Genomic DNA, 19,222 nt, shown 5'->3' on the forward strand with positions numbered 1-19,222 from the left:
TCCCCTTGGTCCCATCTCTTCCATCGTCCCTCCCCTTGATCCCATCTCCTCCATCGTCCCTCCCCTTGATCCCATCTCCTCCATCGTCCCTCCCCTTGGTCCCATCTCCTCCATCGTCCCTCCCCTTGGTCCCATCTCCTCCATCGTCCCTCCCCTTGGTCCCATCTCCTCCATCGTCCCTCCCCTTGGTCCCATCTCCTCCATCGTCCCTCCCCTTGGTCCCATCTCCTCCATCGTCCCTCCCCTTGGTCCCATCTCTCCATCATCCTACCCCTTGGTCCCATCTCTCCAATCGTTCCCCTCCTTACTTGTATATTGGCACCTCGAGGTTAATCAGATCACACACAATTATGAGATACCAGGTCATACCTTAATCAGTTTTTTTGTCCACCTGTGACTTTGGATATTGGACTCTTCATATGTGACTTTCTCTCTCCCTTACCTTTGCATGTGTATGCCTACTGACTTCAGCAGCTTCAAACCCGCTATGATTAAGTTGTTACTACCATGTTGTGGTCAGTCAAGTGTCTTTTGAATTGAAAAGAGAAATACATATTCTCAGTCCCAAGAAACCTATGCTGGTTGTAAGAGGCTACCCAATGGATTAGGTGGTCAGGCTTGCTGACATGGTTGTCTGTGTCATCGTACCCCAACAGCATGGGTCGATGCTCACAATATTCCTCACTGGGTTGTGTGTCCAGACTTGATTATTTACAGGCCACCGTGATATAGCTAAAATACTGCCGTGTGGCTTTAAACAAACATACTTACAAATACTGTTCAACTCCCTCAATTGAAATGTTGCAAGGCATCTATCAATCAGTTGACATTTCTGAATTGACTGCAATATTTCTTAACGAAGGTAAAAACATTAAAACCAGTGTATGTTTATTACTCCATTAACGCAAAACCATATTGAAGTCAATTCTTATAAATATATCGACAACAAAATGTATCTCAAAGACAGCTTATTTCATTATCATCGTCATTCAGCGTAGTAATACACCAAAAGCCCTGCCCTTTCTGTTATCAGCCAATCAGAAAACCTTTTTTGTTTTAGGTTTATGGAAACCATTAATGAAAAAAACATTACATTATTTAGCAAATCAAATGTCATGCCATGTAATCACTTGCAGATGATATTTTTTTATATAAACTAATAAAAGGATCATTTGTAGTTTATCAGATGTGACTGTCACATTTTTCATATTCCTTTGTTATGGAACATTTTTAATGATTGTAAAATGCCAGAATTTATCCGCATATTATGGTTATAACATTTATAGTTGAAGGTATTGCTTCAATCATAGAATTGCCTCATTTACTGGTGAATGTATTGCAGCTTGATATAAAATTTATATATAAACTGTGCTTCATGTTCACTGTAGGAAATAATTATGCATTGCTAACTATGTATTTCCATAAAAAGTATCAGTTTTTAACACTCCTGATTGAAGTCAAGTGGCCTTATATCATGGCCTGTTTGTCTCAGAAACCACAGGACCAGTGAAGCTGAAACTTCACACTATTGTAGCCACCAATGATGACACTCCAGTTTGTTCAAATCCGTTTTGGGGGGCACGAGTGGCCCAGTCATCTAAGGCGCCACAATTCGCTGTGTGGAGTTGCGTCCCTTGGGCACGCCAGAAAACTATGATTGTGGGTTCGAATCCCGATTCGCCCCAGTTATGTTTCTAGGTTTGTCAGCACCATACCGGTGCTCATGGGTTTCACAAAAGTGGTAAACGTCTAAGACCTGCATCACTTGGGGCTTTCCTCCCACATAAAGCTGACACGCCGTGATATATATGACTGGAATACTGTTAAAAGCGGTGTTAAGCACAACTCACTCACTCAAATCCATCTTTCAGCATGGTCTACATGCCAGTCATATTGAAAAGTATATTTCTAGCCATGACTCTGTAATTTTTGTTAAAAATGTAATGAAATTTGGTACATGTGTAGCTATGTCGTGGGGCTCAACATGTGTTCCGTTGGTTGTGATATTCAAAATTTTGACCTTAGTTTGACTATTGCACTTCGACTATACTGTTGGTGTTGCAGTGTATATGGTAAATTTTAACTACCCGGTATATTGTGAGTGTCAAGTGTTCTGGAGCCCTTTGGTGATACTCCCATGGCAGCTCATAAAACAGTGGCCTCCCTTATTGTTTACAGCCAAAGCTCCATCCCAGTGGACCCGTGAAGATCTGGGGTAAAATAGGCCTTCAGCAACCCATGCTTGCCGTAAAAGGCGACTATGCTTGTTGTAAGAGGCGACTAACAGGATCGGGTGGTCAGGCTCGCTGACTTGGTTGAAGCATGTCATCGATCCAAATTGCATGGATCGATGCTCATGATATCAATCACTGGATTGTCTGATCCAGACTCGATTATTGACAGACCGCCGTCATATAGCTGGAATATTGCCGAGTGCTGCGTTAAACAACAAACCAACCAACCAAACGTCCCAGTGTTTTACACCTTCTAGTATAGAGAGCTCCACTGTGAAGAGCTTGTGTACAGTTGTAGATTCGAGAGGTTTCTGGCAGGCTGGGTATGAGAGGGAGAGGAGGGCGTTTTGAGGCCTCCTCCTACAACTTGCGTCCTATCTACTTGCCCAGTGCGGAAGAGATACCAATCGGGGAAAACAAACTTTTCTGCCTATTTCCAACACTTTCCTTGATTCAAAAGTGGAGCCTCAAACAAGACCTCCAACTGTGACAAACTTGGGCCGTTAAGAGTTATGCAGTGAGGCCTGTTATTTCTGCTGCTACATACAAGAGCCATTTTAGTGCCTTTTGTGATTGTGTTCCAATATGATGCATTGACTGTTCATTGATCTTGTATGGTTATTTACTGATTTCACAATCCAGCTCTGAATGTACCAATGTCTGGATTAACCATCACAACACAACTTGGGAATCAAAATGTAACGATACTAAAAAACTGAAATTTATGCCATTTTATACTTATTTTTTTTCAAGATGTAATATGGTTCATGTGTAGTAGTGGGGCTCACTTTCGCCATATTTCAAACTTTCAGTGAATTTACCTTTGGCTTTGGCTAAGCTCCTAAATTCTCTCAAAATGCATTTGACCGCCTCCATGGTCTAGTGGTAGAGCGTCTGCCCGGAGAGCGAAAAGATCCGGGGTTGGATCTCCGGCCGCGTCACACCGAAAGACATTAAAAGATGGTACTTGTTGTTACCCTGTCTGGCGCTCGGCATTAAGGTGCTAAAACAAGGACTGGTCTGCTCGGAGTCAGTACACTGTGCCTGAGTGGGGTATTCATGTTAAACTGCGGCATGGTATCTCAGTAGGCTATATAGCCCTATAAATCGTCATCGTCCGGACTAACGCACGCATGCACACACGTCGCTATATAATTTCAATAATCTTGGATGCGACGTTAAACCCAATTTCACCTCAAAATGCATTTCTTTGCACTGCAATCTCCATCTATGCACACCATCTCCTCAGCAACAACTTGACCAGTGAAGCTGAAACTTCATATTGTTCCCCCCCAATAAACACACCTGATAGCAAGTGCATGAACATGTGTGGCCTCTGGTTTTCTAGTGCTAGCGGACTGACGTACCATGCTGCAGTTTAACATGTATACCATACTCACAGTATACTTCCGTGAAGATCTGGGGAGACCAGGTATTTGGAACCAATGCTTGTCGTATGAGCCGACTAACGTGAGTGATCCGGTGGTCAGAGTTGCTGACTTGGTTGATGCATGTCATCGTGTCCCAATTACGTGGATCGATGCTCATGATGTCAATCACTGGATTGTCTGGTCCAGACTCGATTATTTACAGACCGCCATCATATAGCTGGAATATTGCTGAGAGCGGCGTTAAACAACAAACAAACAAAACACAGTATACTTTCTATGAACTGTCCAGTCCTTGTCCTACCCATTTATTGCTGAGCTCATTACATGTCTTTTGTGTGATGCTTTATGAAACTGCCCTTTTGAGCACACCTGCTAGTAGTACATCAAAATTCGGGGACACCAGAAATGAGCTGGACATGTATTTAGGTAGAAAATAGATCTGGGTCTTTGTCATAACAAACTATTTTAAACACTATAGCTACTCAATATGGTGGGTGGATGATGTATGAAGAAGTGAATCAAGACATGAATAAGTCCATGAGTTTGCTGTTTTGCCGATCTTAGCAATAGTCCAGAAAATAGTCCAGCAATAAAACATCAGGGTACTCCAGAATTGACCTGAACTCATTTTCCTTTGTTGCTGATTTAGTGAGGTGGTGTGTGTGTGTGTGGGTGATTTAGTGAGGTGGTGTGTGTGGGTGATTTAGTGAGGTGGTGTGTGTGTGTGTGGGTGATTTAGTGAGGTGGTGTGTGTGTGTGGGGGGTGATTTAGTGAGGTGGTGTGTGGGTGGGGGTGATTTAGTGAGGTGTGTGTGTGGGTGGGGGTGATTTAGTGAGGTGGTGTGTGTGGGTGGGGGTGATTTAGTGAGGTGGTGTGTAAGTGTGAATGGTCTCCACTTGACATCGAGAGCTTTAAGTGCCTGTTTTGTGGGAGTGAGAATGAGTGAACGGTGTCCATTGGACTTCATGCATCTGTAGACAGTACAATCAATATTCACAAGATTTGGTCACCAAGACTCGATCATTACCAGTAGTTCCCACTACACATGTCAACTGAGATGCCTGTCCTAGACTAACTTGCAATAATCACGACACTCCATGAGTTGTACATCTTTATTGCCCATCAACCAGTGCTGATAACAAGTGCGAAGTGTTGTACACATGTGGTGCCGGGTGCCGTGTCTAGCACCAGACATCAGTATACCGGGCGGGGCGCTGCCTGCCTGCCTCGAAGACTGGACGGAGGAATTCTCATAAAAACTAAACCGATACATTATTTTCACTCTGTATGCACCTCCAAAAGAAGTTTGACAGTGAATCAATATGGACATTGTTTTAGTAATTCTTACAAACTTGATTTTCTTTCAAAATTCAAAACCATTCACCCAAATGCATGGGAGGTGCACACAAGACATAATTACATCAAATATTATGTCTTTTAAGTACCTTCTAAATGGATAAATTTATTAAATGGAATTGGGAACAAAAGATGGTCCAATTTTTATTTAAACGTGTGTGGTTATTTCCATTGGAAAGGGGGACAACTCTTGATGAACAAATCTTTGGCATGGTAAGATAATCTTTCTATAAAATATTAAATAGATTTCAAATATCACAGGAAGCTTTTCAGTTCAAAGCAAGTACAATAACAAATAGATCATGTATGCAGATGAACAACACTGTAACAACCATGATAAAATCTAAACACTAATACAATTATTGTAATACAAGTTGCTATTGGTGCTGAATAAATAATTGCAAATGCATATCTAAGTATTATCCATGTACGTCATGTTCTAATTCTGTTTCCTCATATAGTCGGGGTCACAAATATGATGCCAGATGGAGTAAGGGCTACAATGTTGATGGATATATTTCACAGCAGGAGGATGACATGAGTGGATTTTTTTTTATCCATGAGTACGGAACCCTGAGCCCACATGAGATTTCTGGATTCTGGTGTGATCTACAAATAAGAATTTTCTACTTTTCAAAACACCCAAAGTTTACAGTTTGGTTAAAATTAGTGCTGATTTCTATGCAGCTTTTACATGCCTTGGGAACAAAATGTAACACATTCAAAAATTGGTTTACAACAAAAGAAAATGCCTGATCTGCAAAATCCATCTTCTCCACACGGGGGTATTTGCTCTGCACTCCTTCGTGTGTTGGCTACTCCTACAGTGACACGGGCTGGTGTGTGCGTGCAGGTCGGTTTGGTGTGTGCGTGCAGGTCGGTTTGGTGTGTGCGTGCAGGTCGGTTTGGTGTGTGCGTGGAGGTCGGGCTGGTGTGTGCGTGCAGGTCGGGCTGGTGTGTGCGTGCAGGTCGGGCTGGTGTGTGCGTGCAGGTCTGGCTGGTGTGTGCGTGGAGGTCGGGCTGGTGTGTGCGTGCAGGTCGGGCTGGTGTGTGCGTGCAGGTCGGGCTGGTGTGTGCGTGCAGGTCGGGCTGGTGTGTGCGTGCAGGTCGGGCTGGTGTGTGCGTGCAGGTCGGGCTGGTGTGTGCGTGCAGGTCGGGCTGGTGTGTGCGTGGAGGTCGGGCTGGTGTGTGCGTGGAGGTCGGGCTGGTGTGTGCGTGCAGGTCGGGCTGGTGTGTGCGTGCAGGTCGGGCTGGTGTGTGCGTGCAGGTCGGGCTGGTGTGTGCGTGCAGGTCGGGCTGGTGTGTGCGTGCAGGTCGGGCTGGTGTGTGCGCTTGCAGGTCGGGCTGGTGTGTGCGCGTGCAGGTCGGGCTGGTGTGTGCGCGTGCAGGTCGGGCTGGTGTGTGCGTGCAGGTCGGGCTGGTGTGTGCGTGCAGGTCGGGCTGGTGTGTGCGTGCAGGTCGGGCTGGTGTGTGTGTGCAGGTCGGGCTGGTGTGTGCGTGCAGGTTGGTGGTTTCAGGGACAAACCTCTAAATCTGTGACATGTTCAGGAAGACAACATGGGTACAACTGGGTGTCCAAAACTGTCGCTGTTTTCAAAGGGTCATTAGAAGTTATTGAATACTCAGTAAAGCCTGTACCAGTTAAAGGAGGAGTTTTTTTCTGAGGCACTTTTGTAAATATTACTTGGAAGATGATCTTGATTGAATTTTTTTATAAATATCTCATAAATCCTGTATTATATGTATCATTAAAGGGAGGTTAGGCTCTGGCAGTTCCAAGAAACGCACATTTAAACCATATTCTTCATCTGTTACATTATCAAACAACTGAGATAATTAAGATTGTAAGAGAAGAAAAAACTACCTAAGGGATCAGTCATTTGTTATTGGGGTGGGTGGGTGGGTGGGTGGGTGGGAAGGGAAGGGAAGGGAGAGTCGTAATAAAAATGCACATTTGGGGAGGTCATGAAAAAAAAGGACATTTCCAAATCAAATATGAAGTGGTTTTGCATTTTGTATTTTCGGAAATGGTCATACAAATGACAAATATTACAGGAGGGTAATTATTTTCAGTACAATAGGTCCTCAAAACCCTCGGACACCCCTATAATAAATGACCTAATGTGCTTGCCATGGGCAACAAACATTAAAAATGTAATGATTCTGTAATTAAATCAAAATAACTTCCAGGACATAAATCATATTTGTCAGAAATATGGTTGCTATTGTTGGTATTAAAAAGCAGGAACACCTGGACGACCTTTGAATTGAAGGAAAGAGTTACTTCCCCTCAATCAACAATTCTCCCTGCTTCATAAACAGGGAAGTCATGTCCTTGAAAACAAGACATACCTCTTACAATGTTACCATATACTATACTGAGTTTGCAAGCATTAAACCCTTAAGTATTTGTAAAGCTAACATGGCATAAACTGGAATGGCATATTTCAGATGGTTAGCAAGAAAGCTTGATAACAAATAAGCATAAATATTCATGTAATCAAAGAAAAATATTCTACTCTTCCTGTGAAAGTTTTTACTCAATAGGACAAAACATGCAACTTTAAAGCTCACTGGGGTTAAAGAAACTCCTGCATACTGAGATGCCAACCATTATTGAGGCAGAATCAGAAACCAAACATCCCCACTAATTCAGGTCAGTTCCTGACCTCAGGCACTCACACACAAGCAATTAATGTTCACTTGTTTTAGCTTGTGATGCTAATGTTTTCCGATTTGGAGTTTGGAGGATAAAATACAATGAAAATGATGATTTGTTTTTATCAACATCAAACTGTCAATCAAGCTAACAATTATTACTTTTTTTACTTGATAAATTACTAATTTAGACCCCAACTAGCCCCAATATTCCTAACTGCCTCCAATTTGGCTTGGCATCTCTGTGAACATCTGTGGTCGTTTCCTTGCCTCAACTCTCACTGGCTACACTGCAGCTTAGCGTCTCTACAAACTGTTGTTGTGGCTCATACATAATATACTCAACATACATAATAGGAATATGTAGGTCAGACTTTTGTCTACAAACATGGCTTATGAATCTGTCGACTCCAAAAAATTGAAATGTGAAAAAATTCCATTAAATGAAAAGCAGCGTTTAAATTCTGCCAACAAGAAAGAAGTAATATGTGTAATAAAAACATTCCCCCATTTACTGCCTCTGTCAATATAAATGAATTATACTACAATTAAAATCTGTTGAAAAACTTTGCTTCAAATCACGAGTAATGAAGAAAATATTTTCCAACCTACCGTAAAGAACATTTAGCAACAAAGTATTGAACAAGTTAAGGAATGGCTTGAACATATGGCTGGATATAAGCATAAAATTACTAACACTTGTTTACATTATATGCAAAAGTAGAAATATAATACTGGGATAATACTTTGTTGAATACAGTATTACATAAGCTAATATTTTAACAATGTCAAGTTGTCAAGTTGCGTTTATATGTGTAGTGACCATTACAGTCCCATGCGTCCATTGATTAGGATGACATGACGACTGGCCACATCTTCATGCGTCCATGTTGAAAGTCGCCATCTCCCTCGGTGGCCACTTGTTGTTTATACTCCACCAGTGCAGTCATGCTGAGCGGCTGCCAGTCCGACGTGAAGCGACGAATCATGTCCAGTTTAGATGTATCAGTTGTAGACCTCTGTAGCCCCCGGGCAGATCCTGGAAGAAAACACACCAGTTGTACAATGAGGTGTGTTTAACATGGCTCTGAACAGTATGTTAGTTATATATATCACGGCATGTCAGCTTGATGTGGGAGGAAAGGGTGAAGTGGTGTAGGCAGTGTTCGAAATAAACGCCTGCCTGTAGGCCCGTGGCAGGTTGATTTCGTGCCGGGCCTGTACTTCAAATTAGTATGGGTCTTTATGGCGTGCCCTAAATTTGCGTGACAATTTATTTATCACAATACACTGCAGTTTTTTTAGTGAGGGCCAGGAGGGTTTTGTCAGGGCCTGCAGCCTCTAAAGTCTGTGGTTCTGATAGCAGCCTGGTAATATTTTTTTCGAACACTGGCTGCAGGGCTCTGGAGACCTCACCTGCCTTGGAATCCCCCCTGTGGAGACCAGATCTGGGTACTGGGAACCTAATCAGGGGGAACAGGTTCTGGGGACCTCGCCTGCCTTGGAATCACCCCTGTGGAGACCAGATCTGGGTACTGGGAACCTAATCGGGGGGAACAGGTTCTGGGGACCTCGCCTGCCTTGGAATCACCCCTGTGGAGACCAGATCTGGGTACTGGGAACCTAATCAGGGGGAACAGGTTCTGGGGACCTCGCCTGCCTTGGAATCACCCCTGTGGAGACCAGATCTGGGTACTGGGAACCTAATCAGGGGGAACAGGTTCTGGGGACCTCGCCTGCCTTGGAATCACCCCTGTGGAGACCAGATCTGGGTACTGGGAACCTAATCAGGGGGAACAGGTTCTGGAGACCTTACTCCAGAAACAAATTTAGGAGACTGTGTTTCTCAGGAAACTGGGGATCTAATCTGCCTCTGAATCACCCCTATGGAGACCAGACCTAGGTACATGGGCCCTACGAGTGGTGTGACAGAAGATGACACATGAATTGTTCGCCAGCTAATAATGAAAGCAAAAGGAGGACATGTGTACCTCTCTCCTCAGGATCCGACAACCGAGACTCCATGAAACCCAAGCTGGACTGAGCTTTGACGGATGGCATGCGGCTGTGAGCAGTTGGCAGGTCCTTCCGTTCTCTCTGCTCACGGAACTTCCGTGCGAACTCCCCAGGGACCTCAGTTTCCTTCTCAGTGAGGAACTGCAGCTTGAACTTGTCTCTGGCCGTCTGTCTGGGTGGTGGCAGGATGGTGTCTGCTGGGGCGGGGAATGTGTCATGCTCCTTTTCATCTGCTGTGAGATGGAGGCTTGTGTCGGAGGTGTCATCTACTAGCATCCTCTGGGTTCTGCTTGTCAACCATTTCACATACTCTGGTTCCGATGTATCCTGGAATTAAGACACATTTAAGTTGTTTCCACTGTAAACCTCCATTACAGAACTGATCACTGCATCATCTAACTATAAACATCTACCAAGGATAGCAATCAGCACTAGCCTATTGTCTCAAGTTAAAAGTATTCTGATGTCAGTAGAATTTCATTTTTTATGCTCGTCTCATTTGTTTTCAAATTCAGTTCTACCACAGTCGGTAACGGTCCTGATGCTTGCATCTGCTATAAAGAAACAGCCCTTGATAACTGAAATCATAGAATCTAACAATATTTTCAGGTTATATTACTAAATTACTGAAAGTTCATATGTACTTCTGGGGGTGGTCAGGTAGCCCAGTGGTTAAAGCGTTCGCTCATCATGACGAAAACCAGGGTTTAATTCCCGACATGGGTACAATGTGTGAAGCCCATTTCTGGTGTCCCCCGCCGTGATATTGCTAGAGTATTACTAAAATCAAACTCATTGACATGCACTTCTAAACATTTCATAAGGAGAGTGTGGTAAGTTTCAAGGTGGACACTAAGTGTAACTGACTGCCTGCAAATGTTTCCATCCTACCATGGAACTGATACATTTTAAATTTAAACAAACATTAAAATGTGCAAAAGTTGCTTGGCAACAGTATGAAATATCTCAGCATCCTAAACAAAAGTGAGTAAAATACATTACTTGTAAGCCGGCAGCCTCTGAACCAGTGATTGATATCACAACGTTTAAAATGGTTTGACATGATGACACAATGAACTGTCACTGAACCTGACCACCGATCCATTTAGTCGTCCTGTAGGACAGACGTGGGTTGTTGGGACTAAGGAACCAAGTCACTGAGCCTGACCACCGACCCATTTAGTCGTCTTGTAGGACAGACGTGGGTTGTTGGGACTAAGGAACCAAGTCACTGAGCCTGACCACCGATCCATGTAGTCTTGTAGGACAGACGTGGGTTGTTGGGACCAGTTCTACCCTGGAGCACCCACCGACCGACCTGTTTAGTCCACTTACTGACATATTCTCCACCCAAGACGGCATGTATCTGGCGATGTTGTCCTTGTCCCCGTCGGTGATGTCTGGGAGTGGGTTGTTGAAGAGGAGGATGTTGGTGCGGTCGTTGTTGGCCTGGGAGGACCGGTACATGATGCCAGTCTTGTGGCGGTACTTGCGTATGTTGTACAGCAGTTTCTGGTCAAGCAACTTCTTCATGTCCGGCACCTGAATCGGGACGAAAGGCAACACAATAATGACAGGTCTGTGAATGCTGAAGGAGAATATTCCAGCCATATCATGTCAGCCGGTAAATAATCAAGTAAAAACTAGCATGTGCAGTAATCTATACAGAATTAGAAACCTTCACCAGTCTGTAAAGTCATCTGCTACAGAGTTCCATCAATCTAACTGTAAAAGTGGTAGTGCACAAGTAAATGTGGAATTGTTCCTGAATGGTGAATAGTACTGATTTTGAACTAGAGTTATATTAATTTTGAACCTTGTCCATGTACAAAGTCAGCAAGGTTCTACATTGTAACCAGCTCAGTGTCAAGGTCTACAGGGAACATATTTTACTTTAAGATTTGGGTAGCGGGGACATATTTGAAAGCAGCAGACACAAATTTACATGGAAATGTGGTGCTGTTGTAGGAGGGATCATCAGGGCAAATGAGCCCACGACTGGGGAATCTTGTCAAGATCCACTCCACCTCTTGACAGAACTCTCCATACTGTTGGCACCAGTCACAGCTCCCTACCGTTGTATATATTCTATACTTATATGTATATATGTATTATGTTGTTGAAATAATTTTGTACCTCTGATAGCGGCCTGAGTGTAAATAAATTTCAGTTCAGCTAGGCGTCCTCCAACCATGTATGGAGCTAAACTCACAACCGTCTGACTGTTTTGTTTACTAACAGGTGTGTTGACTTTCACAACACACTTCCCTCTTCTGAATTGTTTTGTTTGTTCATCAATTTGAATTTCTTTTTCATTTCAACTATCATGTAAATAGTATAGTGATAATGTCAGGGGAAGTTGGCAGCATTCTGTTTCTTTAATCAGATTAATTCAAGACTGCAAATGCAAATTCATTTGGGAAGTAGTACAATTTTCAAGATTCTTGTAATGGCCTCTGGCACACTTGTGGCAGTGATGATACCGGGAGCGTAATGGTGTCTCATGCTGGAAAGGAGCTTTTAATCTTGACAGCTAAGGGACACAACTCTGCACACCAAGCTGCAGATCCAGACAACACTGGGCCATCTGTCTTGTTTTCAGTGGGTCTGGCTAGAGGTTACTTTATACCACGCTGGTGGATATATTGAAAGAACTTGCTTAACCTCAAGTACCCAGGTGTGAAATAGATTGTGTCTTCTGAATGTTCACATGCTACGTTCACTGGGCAAGCCACCACACCATTATCTGCCCTACTAGTACTATGTCCAAATGTGTTTTTAAAGCAGGAAGTGATTTTTTTAAGAGCTTTGCATCAAGATATTCCATTCTAGCTTGAAGCTTATTCATGATTTGTAAAGTACTTGATTTGATATGAGATTAATTAAGACTGTTTTTTTTGTGGGGGAGGAAGTTAGTAGTTGGGTTTTGTGGATGTGTGTGTGTTGTTCTAGTGGTGGTGTTAGGTTTGGGGTGGGGTGGGGTGTATTTGTTTGGAATTGAGGGGAAGATAGGTAGACACAGTTAAGGGCATTTAGTTGTTCCGTATTTTTCTGGGTGTGGTGGGTGTGGTAGTTAGGGTAGGGTATTGTAGTTAGTGTTTGAGGGGGTTGTAGTTGGAGTCAGGAGGGTCGTGGGGGTCAGACGAGAGTGACAGGCAAACATACATCATCTGTGGCTGTGTAGTTCCGAGTTACTGGCTGTCGACCCAGGGTGAGTGACTCCCGCACAAAGGCACTGTACGCATCCTGCACACACAAAACATACACATTAGTGAACGTGTCATACAAGCTCAGGAGAATTATGTTGTCTTTGTGGATTATAATAATATTACACCACTGGCTTACTGAGAATACTTTATGATTTAAGTTTAGGTCTGTTGGCAAAATGAAAGGCACTATGATGTTGTCAGGAACATCAAAGCTACACAATGCAGTACAGAAAGTATGAAGACTGAACAAAACTGATGCGTGATGGAGGGTTTGTCAGAAGGAACAGTCATCCAAGGTCCACCTGCCCATCCATTAAACTTATTAAAACTATGCAGCCACTGTTCCGAGATACCCAATGCTTGATATCTGGGTCCGGTAGTCATAATGTGTTACTGGGCTGACAATGTCCGATACACGACACCAGTGTGGATCAGTACAGGGATTGATTGTTTGTTTGTTGCTTAAAGCCGCACTCAGCAATATTCCAGGTATATGATGATGGCCTGTAAAAAGAACTGGACCTGACAATCCAGTGATCAATATTGTGAGCAATGATTCATGCTCTCGGATGGGGGATGTCACGTAATCAGCCAAGTCCCCGAGTCTGACCACATCGATCCATTGGATTTGTCCTGCACAAGTTGTACAGACCAATTCTCTAACCTGATCTACATGTGATCAGAGGCCAATATTCCACCCAAAGTCTGCAGCATATGTCAGTAAACATTCAAAATTTGAACAACAAAATTCATGGCAATACTGTTGAAACAGATATGGCTGTGTGGAGGTGACTTCTTTCACTCGTATCAGGACCAGGTATTACTGTATTGAATGCGACATTAAAATAATATTCATATTAACTTTTAAATATCATTTTCGCAAAAATAGTTACATTTTCCCTATTTGCCTGGCAAGGGCACTTGGTTTGGAATCCCAGATAAATCCTTGCATTGCTCGAACTATGAGTCTGGCTGCACCAGATTACTCAGAGATTACCTAATGCTGAAGGAACAGTTTTCGGGTATCAACACATCACCTTAAAACCTGCATCACTGGCAACATTATTTCAAGTTACAAAAATATATTTCATATCCTTCATTGTCTATTCAGTGTTTGTCATCTGGACACTGTCTTGATGATAAATTAAACACTGCGTGTGTACATCTTATTATCAAAGCCTAAAATTTTGAAAAATAATAATAAAGAACTGCCCGAGAAACACTTAAGTATTTTCAGGCATCACAAATTTATGGGGATAAAAAGTATTTAATTATGGTTTTTATCAGACTACATTGAAATTGGAAACATCCAACAAACATGTTGTTTTAATCGCTAAGAAATGATCACAATTTTAACACTGATTTCACATTGCATACACATGATACCTCCTAATCTATCTGCATCTGGTATTCCCCATACCAGGCTTGTCGTACTACACTGAGACCTGGTTGATATAGACCTTGTTTGATGTGGAATAAGCAGTGTGCATCTAGTATTCCCCATACCAGGCTTGTTGAACTTCACTCAGAAAAATGGACGACAAGGCGATTCGTTCTCCGGTATTTGTGTTAGCCTGTTCACAAAATCTGTTTTGCCAGAATTGATTAGTTCTGTAATTCTTCTAACAGGAATCACTCCACTCCACAGATTAAATACTTTTTGGATTGCCAATTCTTTTCAATAAAAGGGCCCCCAAATTTCTTTGATTTGAACTGAAATAAAATCTTTCTTCATTCACGAGCCCCAAATCTGGTGAGGTCAATGACCGAGCTGCCGGAAAAGACAATGCTGGAGGCGACATCCTAAAGATGGAGAGTTCTCAAGGGGGGGAAAACTGGGTCAGTCAATCACCACCATTTCTTCATCATCATCATCATCATCATCCATAGATGGAATGGTTTCCAAAAACCAATAATAATCGTTTAACATCTGACATTGACTGACAAGTATTGATCATTGTAGCAGAAATGCAAACTGACAAGATTTCTCAAGGAGGCCATGGTTTGGGGAGATTCATAATGCTATTCACAGCACTACTTCCTTAGGATAAGCTTGAATATTCGCTGACAAGTTCATCTTTAGAAATATGTGCTTCGTTATTGATGTGTAGTGTTTTTGTTGCTTATGAGTAAATATTTTAGAACATCATACCACATGTTAATAACACCACTGTTTATTGACTTTACGTGGTGCTTCGTGAAATTCCTGTACTGGCTTGTTAGAAGTTCATTGAAAAAATATTCCATTATCGCCTGCGGCTGTTGTCCAACGCAGCTCTGAGAACTGAGGTCGGCCTGGGTAGAAGGCAGCCTCTGTTGGCCGCTGTTACCTCAATGAGCTCGCCCACCACCAACACTTCACACATTGCATGCACAACTGTTTGTCAAGTTTATTCATGCTGAAGATGGGCATAAATAGTTTGTTGAACAGAAAAAATATATAAACACAAGCGCTGAACACTGTATTCTCAGTGTTTGGCACATTTTGAGAGGTTATGACCTATAAGCCATTCATTCAGCTTGTGAACTCCAGCTGCAATGCTGCAATGCTTAACAAGTAAAGTTTGTGAGCTGAGGTGTACCACCTATATTAATCTGCGCCACAACTGTAGTCTACCTGACGGAACTTAGCCCTTGGGACCATTTTCAGTAGTGACTGTGGATCCGGGGTAGAATAGGTCTTCAGCAACCCATGCTTGCAGTAAAAAAGTGACTGCTTGTCGTAAGAGGCGACTAACGGTATCGGGTGGTCAGGCTTGCTGACTTGGTTGATGCATGTCATCGTATCCCAATTGCATGGATCAATGCTCATGATGTCAATCACTGGACTGTTTGGTTCAAACTATTTTTGTACAGACCGCCGTCATATAGCGGGAATATTGCTGAGTGCAGTGTTAAACAAAGTTACTGTATGGACAGTTTACTTTAATCTCGGAATTACTGCATCAATTATATATGTTGGTTTTTATTATTGAATTTATGATGTGTGTGATGGCATCTACCAAAGAGTGAGTTTGAATTTCACATTGCAAACATGACCTGAAGGAATTTGTTATATTACCTTCAGGTCATGTGTACAACGTTGTACAGACAGTGTGTATGTGATGAACAACAGTATTACCTTCAGGTCATGTGTACAACGTTGTACAGACAGTGTGTATGTGATGAACAACAGTATTACCTTCAGGTCATGTGTACAACAGTGTACAGCCAGTGTGTATGTGATGAACAACAGTATTACCTTCAAGTCATGAGGGAATCTTCCATCTTCTTTGAGGAGTTTGGACTCTGATTCCCCTCTCAACGTTGTCCACAACGTCTCTGCTCCCACGTGACCTGCAACAGCGTCGGTAGTAATACAGTCTCACATCTTTAGTCAGGTAAAATCAGTTAAGGTTGTACATATTGATGCAGTAATTCCTCTAAATTCCAAGATTTACCATGATGTAATGTGTATGCCATACACAAATAAACAATAATTTTGTGGCTAACATATATTGTCATACTGTCAGTTTCAATAGATTAACTGTAAGAGGTGACTAACGGAATCAGGTGGTCAGACTCGCTGACTTGGTATCCGCGCTGTGTAGATGGATGCGGATGATGTCAATCACTGGATTGTCTGGTCCAGACTCAATTATTTACAGACCGCCGTCATATGGCTGAAATATTGCTGAGTGCGACATTAAACAACCAACCGACCAGTAGATTAACTAACCAGCTGATGATATCAGGCTTGATGGTGATCACCATTTGATACTGAATAACTGCCTCCGTGGTCTAGCGGTAGAGCGTTCGCCTGGAGAGCGGAAGGTCCCGTGTTTGATCCCCGGCCACGTCATACCAAAAGACGTTAACAGATGGTACTTGTTACCCTGTCGGTGCTCGGCAATAAGGGTTTAAAAAAACAAGGACTGGTCAGCCCGGAGTCACTATACTGTGTCTGAGTGGGGTATTCATGTTAACTGTGACATGGTATCTCAGTGTGCTAGCACTATAAAATCAGCATTAGTCCGGACTAGCACAAGCAGCCACACGCGTGCTTCCACGTCGCTATATAAGAGCAAATAATCTTAGACGCGACATTTAACCCCATTTAACCTCACCTCATCATACTGAATATGTCAAGAGATTTCATTTTCTGAACCACACTTGAAAATAGGTACCTGATAAGTGTAATAAGTATGCATGTGGTGAGAAGTGTCTCGTGTGAATAACTTCCGGCAATCAATATTAAGACTGAACTGCTCGCATCTCAATTCATCCAACCTACACATCAGACATTGATGTCTATGCAAGGTCTTTGTTTCATGAAAATTGTAACAAATGTCCACAGAGGTTCTGTAATCAATCAACAATATCAATCATTCTCACTTTGCACGTTTGAAATATCCCACCACATCAAAAATCAAAAGCAGTCTTCCTTCAGTGAACAATATCTAAAACCATATTTTTTCATATTATCGTATTCTGATTGTTAGTTTTTTAGTGCTGACAAAGTTTGGAGCTGATTTTCCAAAACTGACAAGATCAGCGATAGAAACTGGCACTAGTCCTGTAGTCCTTGCAAAAGTGCCCATTACTTTAGGTATCCTAAGGACTAGAAGAAATTTGCCATTTATAAGGGTTTTGGTGTATGTTATCATTATAAGGACTAAAAATGTTAGTTTCTACCCGATTAGATGGAGATATTCAGTTCAAATTCTCTGTTTGATCAATCGAAGGACAAAAGTTTTAACTGAAACTGCTGGCATGGACCCGTCCAGTAAGTCCCGGCATGGACCCATCCAGTTAGTCCCGACATGGACCACCCTGTAACACAGGACCACCCTGTAACATGGACCCATCCAGTTAGTCCTGGCATCGACCACCCTGTAACATGGACCCATCCAGTTAGTCCTGGCATCGACCACCCTGTAACATGGACCCATCCAGTTAGTTCTGGCATCGACCACCCTGTAACATGGGACCACCCTGTAACATGGACCCATCCAGTTAGTCCTGGCATCGACCACCCTGTAACATTGACCCATCCAGTTAGTCCTGGCATCGACCACCCTGTAACATGGACCCATCCAGTTAGTCCCGGCATCGACCACCCTGTAACACGGGACCACCCTGTAACATGGATCCATCCAGTTAGTCCTGGCATCGACCACCCTGTAACATGGACCCATCCAGTTAGTCCTGGCATCGACCACCCTGTAACACGGGACCACCCTGTAACATGGATCCATCCAGTTAGTCCCGGCATGGACCACCCTGTAACACGGGACCACCCTGTAACACGGACCCATCCAGTTAGTCCCAGTATGGACCACCCTGTAACATGGACCCATCCAGTTAGTCCTGGCATGGACCACCCTGTAACACGGGACCACCCTGTAACATGGACCCATCCAGTTAGTCCTGGCATGGACCACCCTGTAACACGGGACCACCCTGTAACACGGACCCATCCAGTTAGTCCCAGTATGGACCACCCTGTAACATGGACCCATCCAGTTAGTCCTGGCATGGACCACCCTGTAACACGGGACCACCCTGTAACATGGACCCATCCAGTTAGTCCTGGCATGGACCACCCTGTAACACGGGACCACCCTGTAACATGGATCCATCCAGTTAGTCCTGGCATGGACCACCCTGTAACACGGGACCACCCTGTAACATGGATCCATCCAGTTAGTCCTGGCATGGACCACCCTGTAACACGGGACCACCCTGTAACATGGACCCATCCAATAAGTCCCGACATGGACCACCCTGTAACAGTCTCAGCAAAGACCAACAACCCCGTAACACTGATGACATGGACCACCTGGTTTGGCTTGTGAGAAATACAAGCATTGACCTGGCTGACAAATGTACGCAGCGACATCCCTGTCTTCACGTCTACAGCGACATCCCTGTCTTCACGTCTACAGCGACATCCCTGTCTTCACGTCTACAGTTGCAGTGCACTGAGGTGCAACACCTACACAGTTCCCCTCACATGCCCCAGGGATCCTTGGACCCCGATTCTATCTGATTCCACACACAGGTGTCACAGGGCCGAACTGCGTGAGTGGGTGGATAAAGCCCAGCCTTGTATTGTTTTCAATATCACATTGAGGACACCACAAATGATTTGTTCACACATTGCACTCATGTGAAAAATCACACACAGGCCATCGGCATGATGAATGAACACTTAAACCACTAGGTTACCAGAAAGGAGGAGTATATATTATGAGATGTGATTGGTCAATTTGGATAGTTTAGATAGTTAAATCAATCTTAAATCATAAAACAAAGAAAACTTAAGTAACTGATATGCTCAGACCAGAAAAATCTTCAAGAATCCTGATCACCTTA

The 19,222-nt window shown here is 43.3% G+C and overlaps 1 protein-coding gene across 7 annotated transcripts in view; it reads right to left on the reverse strand.

The window, feature by feature from the left end:
• Window positions 1-4,724: 4,724 nt before the first annotated feature.
• LOC124146549 overlaps window positions 4,725-19,222 on the reverse strand; it is a 174,586-nt gene continuing 160,088 nt past the window's right edge. For all 7 annotated transcript variants that reach the window (XM_048401732.1, XM_048401734.1, XM_048401733.1 and 4 more), the window contains 5 exons: window positions 16,107-16,201; window positions 12,822-12,902; window positions 10,992-11,198; window positions 9,632-9,983; window positions 4,725-8,679 (listed from right to left, as the gene is read on the reverse strand). In XM_048401732.1, the coding sequence (XP_048257689.1) occupies window positions 8,489-8,679; window positions 9,632-9,983; window positions 10,992-11,198; window positions 12,822-12,902; window positions 16,107-16,201 (926 nt within the window). In that variant the 3' untranslated portion in view covers window positions 4,725-8,488. The remainder of the gene's footprint in view (window positions 8,680-9,631; window positions 9,984-10,991; window positions 11,199-12,821; window positions 12,903-16,106; window positions 16,202-19,222) is intronic.

Source organism: Haliotis rufescens, unplaced genomic scaffold (genome assembly GCF_023055435.1).
Source record: "Haliotis rufescens isolate VD_foot unplaced genomic scaffold, xgHalRufe1.0.p SCAF_23, whole genome shotgun sequence".
Lineage (NCBI taxonomy): Eukaryota > Metazoa > Mollusca > Gastropoda > Lepetellida > Haliotidae > Haliotis > Haliotis rufescens.